The sequence below is a fragment of the Meriones unguiculatus genome, chromosome 11 (genome assembly GCF_030254825.1).
Source record: "Meriones unguiculatus strain TT.TT164.6M chromosome 11, Bangor_MerUng_6.1, whole genome shotgun sequence".
NCBI lineage: Eukaryota > Metazoa > Chordata > Mammalia > Rodentia > Muridae > Meriones > Meriones unguiculatus.
Window position 1 is genome coordinate 80,568,057 of NC_083359.1, and position 19,854 is coordinate 80,587,910.

The 19,854-nt window shown below is 36.7% G+C and overlaps 1 protein-coding gene and 1 non-coding gene across 5 annotated transcripts in view; both read left to right on the top strand.

Moving 5' to 3' along the window:
* Cop1 (COP1 E3 ubiquitin ligase) overlaps nucleotides 1-12,094 on the top strand; it is a 117,560-nt gene extending 105,466 nt beyond the window's left edge. For all 4 annotated transcript variants that reach the window (XM_060364530.1, XM_060364532.1, XM_060364533.1 and 1 more), the window contains 2 exons: nucleotides 9,631-9,675; nucleotides 11,765-12,094. In XM_060364530.1, coding sequence (XP_060220513.1) covers nucleotides 9,631-9,675; nucleotides 11,765-11,782 — 63 coding nt within the window. In that variant the 3' untranslated portion in view covers nucleotides 11,783-12,094. The remainder of the gene's footprint in view (nucleotides 1-9,630; nucleotides 9,676-11,764) is intronic.
* Nucleotides 3,145-3,283, top strand: LOC132646620 (small Cajal body-specific RNA 3). Its single transcript, XR_009584874.1, has one exon. It is a non-coding gene; the product is annotated as a small Cajal body-specific RNA 3 (non-coding RNA).
* Nucleotides 12,095-19,854: the final 7,760 nt, after the last annotated feature.

A 19,854-nucleotide genomic window follows, 5' to 3' on the forward strand; every position in this document is an offset into this window, starting at 1 on the left:
TTTTATCTAGGTATAGGATTTATTTTATATCAGGCATGCTGGATCTTCTAAACTAAACTTATTTGACAAAAAGAAAACAGGCTTGAGTGTTACAATTTTCTTGACTTTATACTGACACAGATGAACATGTTGTAAATTTTCTGATTGTATTGTATTGTCTAGGACAAGAGGGCAAAACTGTTCACTGCTGTCTTGTTAACCTGGCAAAATGTTGTTAGATTCCAGGAAATTGTTTCATTTAGTCATATCCCGTTCCTGATAAACTGTTCATTTGATACATTGTTAATCAGAATTTTAAAACTTAGAAAAGAGTTTTAGCTCTTTTTTAATAATCTATGGTTACTTTGAATTTTGTTATCAGAAATCATGTATTTTAGTCATTGCTCTGTCCCTGTATGTACCCTAGTGTCTGAGATAATCAGCTTAAAACAGAAAAGATATATTTGGACTCAGTCTTAGAGATTGTAGCCAACTGTTGGTCTGATGGATTATTTGTAACTCTTCTGGGCATGCCAGATGGCAGTGCTCTCTTAATGGCTAGGAAGCAAAAACAGGCAAAGGAAGGGACCAAAGTCTACCATTCACACTAAGGAAATATCACCAATGACCTAAGGACCCCCCACCCCCACCAGGACTTTCTTTCCATAGATTCTGCTTTCCAGAAATGCCACCAAGAAACCAAACCTTTAACACATGAGCTTTCAGCTGTCACAATACAAATTATAAAATGCCATAGGGATCAGTATTACATATCCTTCTCCTGTATTTGGTTAATAGACATTTATTTAAAATTTAAAATCTAGCTTGTTAATTAAAGTTTCAAACAACAAAAATAAGAACCAATCTAAGTAAGTTTATCATTGTGGAATTTAAATTAGGAAGGATGAACTCTGAGAATATCTTCTATAGAAGACAAGATAGCATTTGCTTATTTTCTTTTCACTTTTGATGCACTAACATTCTTGTTTCTTCTGGCTCACATCATGTCATTTAAACCTAAAGCCATAGAATCAGTTTTATTTTATCTTTTCATCTTCTAATTACTTACCAGGTACAATAATGCTTTCTTTGAGATGTCTCATATATACATCTTTTTAAATTTTTTGTGTTTTTGTTTTTATTTTTCTGTCCTTCCTCTTGCTTACCTCATATTACTTACATGTCTGGTCTTCTTGGTTTTGTTTATTGAAATTTTGTCATCCTTGTGCTTCACAAACTCTAATTTTCTGAGTCTCTCTTAGACATTTCATTGGTTCCTCATATTGTACAACTAGTGACATGCATTTGCAGAAAACATTTTATTAGCTGCTGTTCAGATATTCTTTCCTGATTATTTCTTATACTTCATTAATGTTGCACTGTTTGTTTCACATTGGGAGCAAGGAACACAATGCCAGGAATTAGCAGAATAAGAACTACTTAGCTACCTAGAAAATTTCCGAGAAGCATTAAGATAATATTTAAGTCTTCTTATTGCAGTTTTAATCAATTTCATACGATCATAGCTAGCTTGGTATATATAGTAAGCTAATATATAATTGTCAGGTGAGTTGAACTTGCTTTAATTGAAAAAGAATGTAGGCTATATTTAATAGTATCTTTATTAAGAATAGCTACAATTTACTCAACTGTTTTCTATAATTTGCCACTTAACTGTGTAAGAGTTCAAATTTCATATTCACTACCAATTGGCCTAAAACACATATATAATAAAAAGGATTAGGGAGAGAAAAGTTTGCACTTTTATTTAATAGAATGTTTATGTAATGTATGACTTCAGAAGTGATGGCTTAAACAACAACAGTGTATATTTTTATGCTCAGGTTTGAGTAGATGGATAGTCTTGAAGAATAGTTTAAGGACAAAGAGACATTGTGTGGTAGCAAGACTTACTTGCTCAGCTTTTCCTCTCTAGCCCTCTGTATATAGAGTGGTTACCTCTGAAATATGGGTCTTCTGAATTCCTTCTGAAAGAGCAGAAAGTTCTTTTATGATCTGCTTTAGGGGAAAGGGGCAGGGGCTTATCAGAGACACAATCCTGCTTTTTTTTTATTACCTCAAATGCCAAGGCATCTGTTAACATTTGGTGTAGTGTCTTGAACCTCATCAGTGTGCTGTTCCCTCTGTGAGGCCTCATAATAAAGAGTATCAGGACTTGAGAGCATTTTATGGTTGAAACTGATGAATCTGAAAGGAGTAAGTTCTGTGGAGAAACAGTGTACAGACCCATATCTCATGTCTTAAAATTATTGTTAGTTTTGGTTAGTTGGTTGCAGGTTTGCGTATATGAGAGATAAGAGATAGAGATTTTTTTTTCTTCCATTGAGTTGTAGAGTATCTCTAAAACATAGCATAAAACTTAAGAGTTTTATGCTAGCTTTACAGGATGCTCAGGAAGAAATTTCTAAATAATAATTTTACATTTGCACGTTTCTGGAACTGGAGAGGTGACTCAGCAGTTAAAAGTATTTACTCTTCTTGCAGAGGACCAGATTACAACTGCCCGTAAGTCCTGTTCCAGGGGAACCAACATGTCCTTCTGGTCTCTGCAGCTACACCGTGCATATAAACTCATGTAGGCAAAACATACATACATTCGTGCATACATACATACATATCATTTGAGAGGAGAAAGAAATGGAGTTCTTATCTCAGAAGATTTTAATGTTCATCAGTAGTACAGAATCATTTTTCCTTATCATAAATGTTACTGTGAGTACAGTGTTGTGAAGCTTACTCAAGATACTAATCAAGTGTGAGATTTTTGGCATGTGATACAAAATGAAGGTGTCTGTAGATTTCTTGAGTAGCAGATATAATTAAGTGATGCGAGCTCCTTGACGAGAAGACATTGGAATGACCGAGGTGTGGTGAGTATGTCTGCGGATCTCCATCAAGCTTTCCTGTATACACTCTTAGAGTTCTCCCTGACTAGAAATCACTTTGCCTTTGGTTCTGAAATACCTTTTAAAGTCCTTTTCTGTTAGCTGGATCCTGATTTTCACCTTATTTTGATGTTTTAAGGTATATCTAAATGAAAATTCTAAGCAGTTGTAAGTTGGAGTGATCTAATAGTACATAAAGAAAATTGGAATATGAAAAGACTGTATAACAAATGTTATATTAATAATGAAATGCACTAAAAATGGAAGCTGCGGAGTCAACCATGTAGACAAATGAGAAACTTTCTTTTGTCTGCAGAAGGCAGCAATCCTACATAAAATGGAGGTCTCTGTCTGACTTAGGCTAGCTGGCTAAGTCTGATCGTTCCCCTCCATACAACTTTTTGAACTTCTACTCTAAATATTGTTTTTCTTATTTTGTTCAAAATCTTTGCTGATTCAGTATATTAGGTTATGGAAGCAAACAAAGAAAACCAAGAAAGCTAGTTCTTCAACCATTTTAAATTATTTTATGGATTTGGTTTGTCTGTGCATCTCACCCCCAGCTCTTTTTTTAATTCTTTGAAATAAGGTCTCATGTCACCTACACTAGCCTTGAACTCCTGCCTATACTATTCAAGTACGGGGATTAGAAGCTGGTTGGTAGTTTTTGAAAGTAGGTATTACTGTTGGCTTATTTGTTCAAAAAAACTTATAAATACGTTTATAAGTTTTATTCTAATAACTAGCTTATATTAAATTTTAATGAGATACATTTATCAGCATTTTTTATGAGGACAGTCATAAGGTCCATGGTTTTATTTGTCCTCTTAAACTCAGTGCATGTATTTTTTTTCTATTAGTTGTTTGAGAATTGTATACAGTGTGTTTTGATCATACTCACCTCTCTTTAAATACCTCCCAGTTCCACTCACCACCACCACCACCCCAAAATCTCTATCCATCCAACTTTGGTGCCCTCTTTCTAATTTTTTTTTTTAACCCATCAAGTCCAGTTTGCACTTCCTATATATTCCTGGGTGTATGTTCTTCCTCTGGAGTGTAGTCTGCCTCGTTTTTAGGTGTATGTTCTTCCTCTGGAGTGTAGTCTGCCTCGTTTTTAGGCTTCACTCTCTCTTCTTCACACCGCCAACTACAGCAGTAAACAATGGTTGCTTCAGTACTCCTTGTAATACTAACTATTCTTGCCAAGTTTTTTTGAAAATTCATATCACGTAGTGATCTACTTCTGAGCTTTCCATTTTCTTATCTGTTACAGTTCCTTTGCTTTTTGTTGACATCCTAGGTTCAACTTTTAAACTTCTACTTAAGAGTTTGTAGAATTTAAATTGTGATTGCAGAAATAATTAATATTTTAAGTACTATTTGACCGTGTACATAAATATGTTGGTTTATTTTTAAGAAACTCACAGAATTGCTTTTTTAAGTTTAATATTAGGTCTTTATCTATAAGTGGATAATTGAATACTCATTTATTTCTAATACTCATTTATTACTACATAAATAGTCACGTAATTTTCATTTTCCTTCTGATCTCTATGTTGTATTTGGTATGGAATGTGGGACTTTCATAATTTATTTACACATTTATATGTAGATAATTTATCACCTTGAATAAAAGATTTTGTTGTAAATTAGTGATAAATTCAATTGAATTTTGTATTAATATGATTTTTTCTTCTTTGTTCTCAACATAATGAATTGTATTCTTTGATATGTTCATGTCTTTGGTGCTAGGGATTGAGGGAGCCCAGGGCCTTGTATAAACGCTAAGCTTTCCTGTACCAGAGAGCTATACCCTGACACTTTCAATGATTTGTTAATATTAGAAACCAAGTTAATATCTGGATAAATTCTACCCATATATAATGTGTTCTATACATTTTTATTCCATTTTAAATCTTATTGTATGTGGTTGTTTATGTACTGCAGTTTGCATGTGAAATCAGAGAACAATTTGTGGGAGCTGGTTCTTAGTTTCTGCCCTCTGGGCCCAAGGATCAGCCCTCAGGTCCTGTGGTATGCAGCCAAGTGCCATCACCTCATCATGCCCTAATGTGCCCTTCTATACGTAGATCAATTTATGCATCTTTCTCGTTCCTAACATTAACTTACATCTTATCTTCGTTTTCAGATAATGCAAATTTCTTGTCACATCTTCATATCCTCCCCCTTCTGTACATGGTATTCTAATTACACATTACACAAAGCCACCTGTTGATCACTGAAGTGCTGATCTCTTGGTTCTCACCAGCTTCCCCCTTGACGTGGTTGTATTTGTTTCTGTCTGGCCATATTTTGTGCTTATTATCCTTTGCCTTACCTTATGTTCACTGCTGTGTTCCTCCAGTAGATTTCCCATTTCCAGTACAGTATGTTGTTGTTTGGTACTCATGCTTATGTCTTCCGGTGTTTCCCTTTAACTGCTTGACTGTAGTTATAATACCCTAACTTTTAATGTTCTCATTTGATATTTTCGTTGTCCTAGTCATTGCTGGGTATGTTGGTTTTTACTGCTTTTCTCTTGTTATATATAATGGATGTTTTGTTAAATTATTTCAAGTGTTAAAATTTTTTCTGTTAGAAAGTTAAATTTTTTTCAGGTAACCTTGTTTCTGTTGACCTCTTTTTTTTTTTTTTTTTCCTTTGAGCTTATTAGAGTCAATCTAAAGTGGTAGTTATAAACCTTCTATAAAGGACCAGAGAGCTGATCCTTTTAGGCTTTGTCGGCCAAGATTCTGCCACTACAGTTCAAGGGAAGCCAGAGACAATATATAAACAAATAAGCTTAGCTGTACCCTGTACCTATGAAATTTAAATACAGAAAAGTAGGACTGTTCAGTGAGCTATCTTTATTCTGCATGCTTTGTACTTTGTGAACTCTGGGATTTCATAATGTGGGTTGGCAGTAGTATTGCTTTCTTTTAATTATTGTTATTTTCCTGGCACTGTGTAATTTTACCCTATAGAAGTAAAGTTTATTCATTATTCATTCCTAGAATAATGGGAACCAGACCCCATGGCAAGTTGCTGAAGCACTGTTTCCTTATACTTTCCTCCTTTGTGATATTTTACATACAAATTCTAGTCCATCAGTGGGTCATCCCTTCGAGTACTCTGAACATCATTCTTTTTCTTCTCAGTTCAGTGATCCCTTTATCTTCTTAGATTCTCTATGCTATATTTGGATTCCTCTTCCCTGCTTTAGGGTCTAGAAATTGCCTCCAAGCAGAAAGCCAGGGTGTTTAGGAGACTCACCCCCTTGGTTTTCTTTCTCAAGGATGAGAGTCCTATACTGTTGATAGATAGATAGATAGATAGATAGATAGATAGATAGATAGATAGATACTCACTTTTTTAGTTCATAGTAGGAAAACAAACCCTACTTATTTACTGAGTCCTGGCCAAAAATAATAAATGTATTTATTTATGTATATTTTATTTGTGTGTGTGTGTGTTAGCATGTGTGCCTATTACATAATAAAATATGTTCACATTTCAAATACTTATGTCTCTCTAGGAAGAAATTCTCAAACTTAAGCTAAGCAAATACTTATTCTTTGTCAGGTTCCTCAGGATTTTAACATAGTGGTTTTATTAAACATTGTTTTAGAGAAAATATTTCATTTGTCATTATGATGAATTTGTATGTGATTTCTATTTTTATAAAAATCACTGCAAAGTTTCTCATTGTCTCTCTTAATTTTCAGGTACAGAAAAAAGTAGACATTATGTATTAGCTACCTTTGAGGAGAGTTTTGCAGTTGGCTACTCATTAAAAAAAAAAAAAAAAGAGGAGAACATACTGAGAACTGCTGTGGGTTTTATTTAACAAGTAAAAGGTTCTGTGTAGCAAGACAGTTAGTTACATCTAGCAAACACCAGCCATCCAGAAATGCAAAGCTTTGACCCATTCAGAGCTTTTAAGTAACACCCTCTAATAATAGAAGTAACGTTTCTGGTTTTATATTTCTGCTTGATTGAAAATCTAGTTCTAAATCACTCCTTTTTATGTTCATTAGAGGAGGGTTGTACTTGTGATGACATTGCTTTTTCTTTGTTTGTTTGTTTGCTACCTTGAATAGTTTTGAGTGTGTGTAAGAATTCCTAGGACACTATTTTGTGTATGTTAATTCTGAAAAATCATTTGAGCTACTCAGTGTATACATTGACTTTTTAAATAAGTTGTGCATTGATCTGTCTTCTCAGACAGAGGCGTTAAGAGTTACCTCTGGTCACAACAATTACATCATCTATAAATACCAGTACTGAGGTTGGAGAAAAAAAAAGAAAGAAAGAAAGAAAAAGTGCTTGTACATAGCAGGTCGTTATCAGATGTGTTCTTCCTTGATCTAGGGCACTGCAGACTTCAAACGACTCTTAAGTGGTCATCTAGATAAATTTCCCTATTTATATCTTGACTCTTAAACTTCTATATTGTAAGGTAATCTACGTTAGAGTTCTAATCTGAACCCGGAAACTTTTGAACACCAACATGGTACCTACCACAAGTAGAAATTTTAATATCTGAACTTATGTAACAGATTGCAGTATAAATGCAGGCACACTAAAGGCTGTGTGTATAAAATATACAAAAATATAAATGAATTTTTTTATATATATTTGAAGTCCCATTCCAGACAAGAATACTCAGTCTGTATATGTCATGCTTGCCCATGCTTCCTTCCACCAGGAATCAGATGACTGAGTTTCATAATTCATAGTCTCAGTGCATGGCAGAAAAAAGTTCCCTGCTACTCACAAGTTAGTTCTCATCTTCACCAGGTTTTCTGCCTTCCCCCTTTACATTAAAAGATAACTAAACAGGGATCTTCCCAGAGAAGAGGGACTGCCTTTGACATAATCTGATTGGCCCACTCTTTGATCACCTCCCCCTGAGGGGGAAACAGCCTTACCAGGCCACAGAAGATGACAATGCAGCCACTCCTGATGTGATCTGATAGACTAAGATCAGAAGGAAGGAGAGGAGGACCTCCCTTATCAGTGGACTTGGGGAGGGGCATGCGCGAAGAAGGGGGAGGGGAGGGTGGGAGGGAGAGGTTTATGGGGGATACAAAGTTAATAAAGTGTAAATTAAAAAAAAAAGATAACTAGAACCAGAATGAAAGAAAAAACTGATGCTAAGGCTAAAAGCTTTTCATTGTCCTCACATCATATGTTCCCACAGTAGTGACTGCTTTTTAAGGGCTCCAGCACCTGTGGTACTGTTTCCTAGCTGTAGCCTTCTTGTAAACTGTGGTGTCCTAACCCTTTTTAAGCATCATCCAATTGACTGGAAATACCTTTTTGCTTTGTTCCTTGTACTTTTTATAAGGTAATCTTTTCTGGGTACTCTACAGGTGGTTTTGGTGTCCCACGACTTTTGTTTCAGTGTTTAACTGTCTTCTGAGACATGTATAGAAATTCTGCCTACTCTGACCACTTTCAAAATTCAGATCAATGAAGTAGATAAATCCCAAATTTGCTTTCTGGTCACTTCAAATACCCTCTCAATGTGAAAGCGTTGATACTGTGTGTTAAAGTCCTACTGTGTATATAATCACCAAGAGAAAATGTCTCATTGAATTCTGCATTCTCCATCTTACCATTGCAAGAAGAAGTCCTAGCTAGCAAAAGATTAGCAGGGCCCATGCTCAAGTCTCTTTCCTTTTGACTCAAGTTTGACCTTGGATGCTATCTCCACTGACTACATTGAATGATATTCTAATCCCCGTGAAAATTCTGTGATAGTAGAACAAATTATTTATTTATTGGCTCATATATCAGTAGAAACAAAATGAGTAGTTTTTAGAAGTAGCTTTACTTAAAAATCAGAGGAAAATTATAAAAAAGAAATACGTATTTGTAAAAAACAAATCCATATGTCATTTCATGGAAACTAGTTTGTTTCCATGACTGATGTGACATTCCCATCATACATATTAAAAGTTTTTCCTTTTTCCTACTTAGTACTTTGTTTATGAAGGCTTAAGAAAAGGATATTCAGGCAGATCCCAGTCTTCATTAAAGGATGGCCATTTTATCTTTTTCTCATAGCTGTCATTTAGATTTTATCTTTTTGTTAGCCAGAGTTTGTATAGCAGTCTTAAGTCTGTCTAACACTTAGCTGTCTGTCCTTGTGAACAAGACTTCAGTGCATCTCCAAGTTTCTGAGCTCCATTAGCTCTCTGGAGACATGCCTCACACCTGCGATTATGTCTGATGAACCTACTCTTGTCCATTGCCTTCTACTGTTTCCCACTTTAAAAAGGGGGTGTGTGTTTCCCCCTTAAGGCTTAAAACACTAAAAGTACTTTGTGACATAAATTCTCATTGAAGTTATTACAAGGCTGTTAATAGCACACATGTTGAATAATGGAATAGCATAGTGAAAAAAAAAATGAAGCCAGCTTTTCTTCTGTGAGATGTATATTCTTGTGTCATTGCTTTCCTGTTGTAGATATCTGTCTATGGGTATTTGTACTGAAGATATTGACCATGTGTCAGTTCTTTGTATTTTATGGTAAAAACTCAGTGATAGAGAATGTTCTGGAGAAATAGGTGCTTTCCTTTTCTTGTTACTGTTACGTATGCTAAAAGTTGGCCTTCCATTTTAAATTCCCTTGATGTCTTAGGGTAAAGTAAAGGAAGGATAAAGAAAAATTGTTCTCTTCAACTACTCTCCAGGAAATGCTTCTCTGTTCCTAAAGTTCCTGTTCTTTTCTAGGAGTCCAATGTACTGATTGCTGCTAACAGCCAGGGTACAATTAAGGTAAGCCATTTCAAACAGCTTCCATTTTAAACTCAGACCTATTTTTATACTATAACAGGCTCTTGGAAATACACAGTTGTACTGAGCCTTCACAACCATTTCAAGTTATTGGTTTCTGTCTTCAGAAATAATTTAATTGAAGTTGAAAGAATTTGTAGCTCACAGTTATGGAGATGACCATGCTTTTTGGAGTTGTAGGATGAATGCGTTGATAGATGATCAGACAGAAACAGAAGGCTATTGAGCACTTACAGTACAGTACATCTGGACCAGTACAGCCACACACAGGGTACTCAGTGGGCAGTCAGTCTGTGCCAGGGCATGATGCTCATGTATTTGCTACCTTCATTTGTATTTTGTGTTTCTCTTTTACATAATAAAGGAGGTTCCTGCTAAGGGGGGAGTCAGGAAAGAGAGGAAATGTTAGTGTTCTGAAAATCCATATACCCCTAGAACATAGTCTGAGTCACAGACTCATAGTTTCCCTCATGCTTTCTTTTTAGTAAATATTTCAAGGAAATAAACATTTACTTAATTATACCATTTAGTATTTAGACCTTGGGCATAATGGATTATTTATATAAATAAGTCCTGAGCTAAGCAGTGAAATTTTTCTAAACAAAACCCTGTTTGAATGGAGATTTTTAAGTACATAAGTTTGGCTAACACATACTCTCAGAGAATATGATCCTTCGGAAAGTTCGGGAAGCATTTTTTTTTTCATGATTTGTCTCTCACGTGCCAATAGACATTAATTTTGCAACAACTTTTCTTTAATTTGTAAGTGCACAGTTGCTTGGAGCACCGAACTAAGCACAACCTGTGGAAAGCAAACAAAGCAAAACTGCATCGTTAGCTAGTCAAACTAACTCATTACGTCACCTTTTCCAGGCAGATGGTGTGTTTAGAAAATACCTTTTCTGGGGCTGGAGAGATGGCTCCTTTTCCAGAGGTACTGAGTTCAATTCCCAGCAAGCACATGGTGGCTCATAACCATCTGTAACATGATCTGAAGTCCTCTTCTGGCATCCAAGCATATATATATATACAGATAGAGTACCCATAAATGTCAAATAAATAAATAAATCTTTAAAAAAAAAAAACCTTTTCTAAAGAGGAGCCACAACTTACATGAACTAGGCCTTTTTGTGGATCAACATTAGTTTGTTTTTGTTTTCTGGAGGCCTCAAGTAAGATGTTAGGTCTTGAAATTTGAGTGAAGTAGCTAAATTCTCTCAATTTCACATTCTTTTAGCAAGGCATAGATTGAAAATGGAACACATAAATCAATAGCTTAGACATGAAGCAACTGGAATTATTAACTGTAGTAACTCCAAGGCTATGGTAGAATTCCATAGACTCTCACACATAAACCTGAGAGTTTTCAGCATTGGCCTGTCATGTCGAGAGCACCCTTATCTAATGTTTATACAAAAAGCTTTGTGAAGCACAGGCAGGAGGTGAAGGGTTGCACCCTTCAAATCTTTCTGACCTAAAATTAGCGTCTGTGAAACAGTCACAGTCTAATAATCACTGTCATGTTCTCTGACCTTCCTTAGCCAATTCCATCCTTGTTTTCTCACCTAATTTTAACACCATTACAGCTTGTTTTTATGGCATAATGACTTAACACTAAGAATCTAACCAAGTGTTTTGACACCAGATGGTTAGCATTAAAGTTGATGGAAACATTTATTGATTACCAGTTTTGACTTAATGTTATTGACCTAGTGTTTATTAAGAGAAAAAAGAAACATTAAAATCTTTAACTACTTTTTCTTAAGAATGAATTAAGATACTAACAGATACCCCAGAGATATTGTATGCATGCTTCACAACTCAGCTTATTTGTATCCATCGGTTTCTCATAGTTTACCTGAAAGGGTCCCTAATTGATGCAATAACTAATTTGAAATTTTTCATACAGTGCTTGAATTGAAAGAGCATCTGGTTCCTCCAGTTCTTTGGCCTTATACCAGTTAGGAGGTATTTTTATTTGGTTTTTCAGTAGTACATACTGTAAAGCGCCATTAAACTCTCTCTGTTTTAAAACTACTTTGTAAAATTCTTCCTTTTGTTTCCCTATTAGGTGCTAGAATTGGTATAATGAGTTTCCTGAAGTCAAATTGTATTTGATTCTCCTGAAAGCCATCTGCAGCTGATGATGAGAAAAGAAAGAAATGGCATGTGATGTCTCTCCCAAAGTCATCCTGGGTTTTGGATTTGTTCTGAGTACCTTTTTCCCTTTTTTTTTTTTAATGCCTTTTGGACATTGGGAATATCCAGAGAATTCTCCGCCATCAGTGTAACTATGAACTTTGCTGTTGGCAGTGTGGCTATCTTAATTTTTGTGATAGGGAAACACATTCTTTTAAATAAAAATAAATAACAAAAAATAATAAAAGTTTATTGAGCCACAGCTGAGCTGGGAATGTTTCTTGTCAGGTATGGTGAATCTTTTGAAGAAGTAGCATGTGTGGAGTGTTCAGAACATAGTGGCCGAGGTTGGAGAGAGGCTCAGTGAATAAGAACATTGGCTGCTCCTACAGCAGATCGGGTTCAGTTCCCAGCACCTGTGTAGCGGCTCACTGCCACCAACAGCTGCAATAGGAGATCTCTTCTGGCCTCCTTGAGCACCGGGCCTGCATGTGGTGCACAAACAAACATCCAAACAAAACGCCCACACATAAGAGTGAAAATAAATCTTACTTTTAAAAGAAAGAAAAATGTACTGGTGAGTAATTATGAAGTTGTATTTCCTAACCCCTTTGAAAATACATGTATCAACATGATAAAAGATAAAATGTGTGGATTTTCTCTGGTGAACTTAGGTTTACAATAGAAAAAGATTAAGAATTCCTTTTTATGCCCTTTGGTGAGGCTAACACCATCAGATTGTTGGGGTCCCTCCAGATCTGGTTATAGTTCTAAGAGTTTGACCTAATTTGATCAGGTAAAAAGGGAAAGGTGGTCCGTATAACTGCTAATTCTTTCTTGCACCACTAAGTCCTAAATTAAGCCATGTCAGCTTTTGTTTTAACCAGAACTATGCTGGCCAAAATTGATCCCTGACTTGGAGCAAGATCAGCTGACCTTTTCTGTAAAGGAACAGATAGGAAATATTTCAGGGTTTGCTGGCCATATGGTTTCTGTTATAACTGCTTAGCTCTGCCAGTACACTAGGGAAGTAGCTAGAGATAGCTTGTGGACAAATGGGCAAGGCTAGAAATAGGTGGAATTTCAAACTCTGCCTGCAGCTCATTATATTCACTCACTTGACTCAATTACACTTTGTATGCTCTGGTACACCCAGTTTCCAAGCTATGTGACCTCCTGGTTAGTTTGTAAATCATTTTCACATCACAGAGCTCTGGGTCAAGCAAAAGTAACATGAAGAACTACTTAAAGCCTGCATGCTTTTCAGCAAATGGTTCAAGCAAAATTCTCCACACATTCCATAAAATACTTGCAGAAAGGTTTGTTGGATACAGATATGCATGATCCACTATCTCAGTGGATCCCTTTGCTAAAGGTTACTGAAACTTTAAAATAAACTTAGACTTTTGGTCTTTTATTGAAGCCAAGTGTCTCTTGGAATTTAGCATCTTTAGAATATCAGTACATTAACAGAACACATCCAACTCTATTAAATAGCAATCCCCAACAGAAAGCAATATTACATGTCCAACACACAGGTCTGCAGCAAAGCATGCATGGTCCTATTACAGGAGATTGGTTAGGAAACAGGAAAAATAATCTTACAGTAGTTTGGGTAAAGTTTTACCATCAAATGAGTTTTTCCTCATGCTTGAGTGAAATTTATAAGTGTTTTAAAGCTTCAAAAGAATTGTGTCTTACATAATTTCTAAAATTTAAAACCTGCTAAACTTAGAGCCTCAGATCTGAGAAAAAGGACTAGGTAGATGGCTCATCAGTGAAGAGTAGTGTTGATCTTGTAGAGGACCAGAATTTGATTCTCAGAACCCACATGTCAGCTCACAACAATTCCAGGGAATCTGACAACTTCTGACATCCATGGGCACAGAGCTTGGGTGTGGTTACACAGACATACATGCAGGAGAAATACCCATACACATAAATTCTTAAAATTTCAAGTTTCTATCTGTCACAAATGGATGTTAAGATTAGTAAATTACTATTTGTGAAAATGTAGGATGTATATTCTAACAGAGATCCTGGTATTAGTGATAAATGTCCTGAAAATCTTCAAAATAGGAAGCAGTTAATGCCACCTTGAATGCCTTTAAATAGAAGTGATGTTTTTGTTGTTTATTGTTTTGACATGCCAACACGTTTAATAGTTAATCTCAAGCTCTATATAAAAGTTGGTCATGTTGGTTTCCATGTTTAGACTGCATAGTTCTATTTAATTTTTTAAATTATTTTAAGGTAGTGCTTTCTTCCCTCCCTTCCTTCCTTCCTTCCTTCCTTCCTACCTACCTACCTACCTTCCTTCCTTCCTTCTCCTTCCCCCCTCTTTTTTCTTTTTTTTTTTTGTTATAAGGATTTATTTTTATTTATTTATTTTTATTTTTTATTATTTATTCACTTTGTATCCCCCCCATAAGCCCCACCCTCCTCCCCTCCTGATCCCAGCCTTCCTCCCCCTACTTCACACATGCCCTTCCCCAAGTCCACGGATAGGGTAGGTCCTCCTCTCCTTCCTTCTGATCTTAGTCTATCAGAGCTCATTAGGAGTGGCTGCATTGTCATCTTCTGTGGCCTGGTAAGGCTGCTCTCCCCTCAGGGAGAGGTGATCAAAGAGCAGGCCAATCAGATTATGTCAGAGGCAGTCCCTCTTCCCATTACTATGTAACCCACTTGACACTGAACTGCCATGGGCTACATCTGTGCAGGGGTTCTAGATTATCTCCATGCATGGTAGTTGGTCGGAGTATGAGTCTCTGGGAAGACCCCTGTGTTCAAATTTTCTGGCTCTGTTGCTCTCCTTGTGGAGTTCCTATCCTCTCCAGATCTTACTGAAAAGCTGTTGTAAAGCAAAGGACACCGTCATCAAAACAAAACGACTGCCTACAGATTGGGAAAGAATCTTCACCAACCCTTTATCTGACAGAGGGCTAATAACCAGTATATGTAAAGAACTAAAGAAGCTGAAAAGCAGCAAACCAAATAATCCAATTAAAAAATGGGGAACAAAGCTAAACAGAGAATTCTCTGTAGAGGAATATCGAATGGCAGAGAAACACTTAAAGAAATGCTCAGCTTCATTAGCCATTAGGGAAATGCAAATCAAAATGACCCTGAGATTTCACCTTACACTCATCAGAATGGCCAAGATGAAAAAACTCAAGTGACAACACATGCTGGAGAGGCTGTGGAGTAAGGGGAATCCTCCACTGTTGGTGGGAATGTAAACTTGTACAACCACTCTGGAAATCAATCTGGCGCTTTCTCAGACAACTAGGAATAGCGCTTCCTCAAGATCCAGCCATACCACTTCTAGACATACATCCAAAAGAGGCTCAAGTACACAATAAGGACATTTGCTCAACCATGTTTGTAGCAGCTTTATTTGTAATAGCTAGAAGCTGGAAACAGCCCAGATGCCCCTCAACTGAAGAATGGATGCAGAAGTTTTGGTACATCTACACAATGGAATATTACTCTTTTTTTTTTTTTTAAGACAGTTTACCTTGTAGCATGAACTAAACTGAGTTTCACTTTGTAGTCACAAGTAGCGTTGAGTTTCTGATTATGCTGTCTCCACCCTCTGGGTGCTGGGCTATAATCATGGACCACCTGTCTCTCCTAGTTTTACGTGGTGGTAGAGTGCTGGGGAATAAAACTTAGAGCCTTATGCGTACTAGGCAAGCCATTTATCAACTGAAATACATCCCTAACCTCTTCATTTAATTTTTTTTCTTTTTCTTGAAAATCATAAAACTTTTCTGAATTTGAGTTAGTCTGCAGGACATCAATATCAAATTAACAATGCTATTCCTTGTAAAAAAATACAATACTTAAATTATGCTTAGAAAGCACGTACATTTTTAACACCAAAAAATCTTAAAAATTGCCAAGATACACTTCACTGTAATCTTCATTTCAGTGGTTTTGTAGGATTTCTCACAGAGCTTGTCTTTATTCCCAAGCATTAAACTCATGTATAAGAAAACATTGAAATTTGAATTACCTGGTAAATTTTTGCCAATTGGCCTGCTAAGTACTAATTTAAAAAATTAAGAGATTGAAGCTAGATATGATGGCACATGTTTGTTATCTCAGGGCTTGGGAGGAGGAGGCAGGAAGGCCATGAATTCAAGATCCCCTTCAGCATCATTTCAAGTTCTAAGCCAGCCTGTACTGCCTGAAATGAAACTCCCTCTCTAGAAACCAGGGTGGGGAAAATTATCAAAGTGAGCTACAACTTTTAGAAAGATTTCTCTTTGTATACTATCATTAGGCAGGGAAGAGAGAATGAATATAGGATGTATTTGAGCAGAGGAGCTCAGTACAGTAGCACAACATTGAGAATTTGGATTTTGTTATAAAGCAGTTAAAGAGAATGGTGGGATCTGGTTCATGATGAATGAATTAGTAGAGACTAGCTCAGGAAAATAATTGAAAGTTAGTAGGGGCTTGTATCAGAAATAAAATTAGCCACCCCAGAATCCTGCTTCAGTTATTGGAGTTCACCACCATCTTAGCTAAAATAACTTACCCCAGCGAGTTTATTTCTTCAGCAATTAACATTATCCCAGCCAGCAATAAGTTACTTGGAAACACCATGGCCAGAGAGCTCATGAACTTTTAGCTAAGCAAATCTAGATGATATCTAGCCCTGGTTCAAAATATAAGGTTGATTGGTCATTGGCCTTAATGTAATTATGCAAATGTAGCTGGTGGGCATTGGCTGCTTACTTGGGCTTCCTCAGAACAGTCAGCTTAACAGCTTATATCATTCAGCTTCTCTTTAATGTGTTAGATAACTATACACTCCTCATTTTCAGAAGTATTTGTTGAGCTGCTGCATTCTGTGAGAACTATGTCCTACAGTCTAGGATAATGATAACTATCCTTGTGAAGATTATTGTCCACTGAGAGAGACAGATAGGTATCCAGGCAGAAATATGGTAGACAGTGAGCTTTGTGTGTTCACTGAGAAAACATACAACCTTACATGGTGGGAGATGAAGGGTTGGGGTTAGAGGTAGTTGTCAAGTTTTGTCTTATAGGAGATAAAAAAAAAAAATCTCAGCTGAATCTTAAAAGAAAAAAAACAAAAAAGTAAAACAAAGTCAAACTAATTGAAGGGCAACAGATTTTTAAGGAGATGTGTTGTTCGCTTGAATAAAACTGGAACATAGGAGCAACAGAATAAACACTGTGAACTGTAATCAAATGTATAGAACAAATCATGAAGCCATAGTGCTATAAGTAAATAAATGGGTAAAAGTGAAGAGGCAGAATTCCAATTTGTGGCTATACCTCATCCTCAGGATACTTCCATAGTGGTTTCCTCCCTGAAAGTATATTGTGGTTAAGGAAATAAGAGGTACTACAATGGACAATCTTTGTTTGTTTGTTTGTTTGTATTTTGAGATAGGGTTTCTCTGTGTAGCCTTGACTGTCCTGGACTCAATTCTTAGACCAAGCTGGCCTCAAACTCACAGAGATCCGCCTGCCTCTATCTCCCTGAATGCTGGGATTACTGGTGTGCACCACCATGTCCAGCTTACAATCCAACATCAAAGACAATGTCATGTTGATAATAAGTACTATTGATAGGATGTAAAGAAAATGGTGTTGTTACTCTGTAGTTATAGTGTAAATGAGAAAGACATAAGATAAACCCTTCTTGAATTATATCCTTGTAATAATTGACTAGTATTTTCAGACTGTCAGAACCATAAAAAACAGAGTCAGAGAAAGTGTCATAGCCACAAAGAGAATAGAGTCTGAGCAAATGGTCTGTACTGTCCTGGGTGGTATTCTAAAACTGAATGAGGCAGTGCATAAAAATAAATGAAATTAATGTATAGACTTCTTTGATATTAATGGTTCTGTATTGGCATACTGATTATTACAAACTGCTTTCATAATATGAGATGTAAATAGGTTACATTGGGTATGTGATATAAGGGTTCTAGTATTGCCTTATTAAACTTTTTTTGGAAGAAACTTCAAGTCAAAGTAGAGTTGTAGATTGCAGAATTGGCTTGTTACATAAAACAGTTACAAGTATGAAAACCAAAGGTTCAGTCCTCAGAAATCACCAACAGCTTAGTGACAATAACATATAGCTGGTGACTCCAAATTGGTAGGCAGACACAGGTTTTCCAGGGAAACCTAGCCAGCTATTGCCTGGCTCTGGTTGGCCAAGATCCTGCCCAGTAAAGAAATGGAAGAATAATTGAGGAAGGTGCACAGCATCCTCTGACCTACACACCCATATGCATACCTACATACCTATACACATACTTGTATGCACATCCACACACCTGTATACCTATACATACACATGTGTACAAACTCATACCATATCCAAAATGGAAAAGAATTTATAGAGTTGCTTAAAAGTATGAAGGTGGATATACAAAGAAGAATGTAACAGCAATAGAAGTTAAAGTAACTGCATAAATGATCTACACATGAGATCATCATAGCAACTCTCCAGCTGTGGCTTAAAAAACAACAAAACAAAACAAAAAAACAGCAAAGGTCCTGGAGCTTAGAAGAAACTAACATAGTCTCGACTTTGCCACTAATAAAGTGAATTTTTGCAAAGGATAGTAAATATTTTTTTGTTTGCCTGCAAATTCTACTTCCAGGGAGTAAAATTTGCAACAAAAAACGATGCAAAACCTTATCAAAATTACAACATACACAGTCCATAGTCATCCTTAGGGTTTAAACACCAAGAGATTTTTCCATTTGTGTGTGGCTTTGGCTTGTCACTTTTCTGAGTCATTTGTCCTTTGTCAGTTTTGTATGCAAACTTCATGTTGCCTCAAACCTGAATTGGAGTGAATAGGAAGGCACATGAAATCAAAGTTTGGGCTCCCAAATCTGACATGGTAGGCTTGCAGGATTTTCCCATATGGACTGTCGTTTTCTCTACTGCTGTGAATGCTACTTTGTGACCAGAGGTTTGGGAGGATTTATTGTTTTGTTTTGTTTCTTGGGGGGGTTGTTTTTTAAATTTTATCTTTATTTTTATTAATTACACTTTATTTACTTTGTATCCCAGCTGTAGCCCCTCTCTTCTCCCCTCCCAATTCCACCCTCCCTCCCTCCCTCCCTCCCTCTTCTCCTATGCCCCTCCCCCAGTGCAATAATAGAGGAGGTCCTCCTCCCCTTCCATCTGACCCTAATCTATCAGGTCTCATCAGGACTGGCTTCTTTGTCTTCCTCTGTGGACTGGTAAGGATTCTCCCCCTCAGGTGGAAGTGATCAAAGAGCCAGCCCATGATTTCATGTCAGAGACAGTCCCTGTTCCTATTATTCATTGGGAACCCTCTTGGACAATGAGCTGCCACGGGCTACATCTGTGCAGGGGTTCTAAGTTATCTCCATGCATGGTCCTTGTTTGGAGTATCAGTCTCAGAAAAGACTCCTGTGCCCAGATTTTTTGGTTCTGTTGCTCTCCTTGTGGAGCTCCTGTCCCCTCCAGGTCTTTCTATCTCCCCCTTCTTTCATAAGATTCCCTGTACTCTGCCAAAGTTTGGCTATGAATCTCAGCATATGTTTTGATCCCTGCTGGGCAAAGTCTTTCAGAGGCCCTCTGTGATAGGCTCCTGTCCTGTTACCGGTTTTCTCCCTCTTCTAATGTCCATCTCATTTGCCTTTCTAAGTGAGGATTGATCCTCCTACCCAGGATCTTCCTTCTTGCTCAGCTTCTTTAGGTGTACAGATTTTAGTATGTTTACCCTATATTATATGCCTAATATCCACTTATAAGTGAGTATATACCATGTGTGTCTGCTTCTGGAATACCTCACTCAGGATGATCATTTCTAGTTCCCACCATTTGCCTGCAAATTTCATGATTTCTTTATTTTTAATTGCTGAGTAGTATTCCATTGTGTAAATGTACCACAACTTCTGTATCCATTCCTCAGTTAAGGGACATCTGGCTTGTTTCCAGCTTCTGCCTATTACAAATAAAGCTGCTACAAACATGGTTGAGCAAGTGTC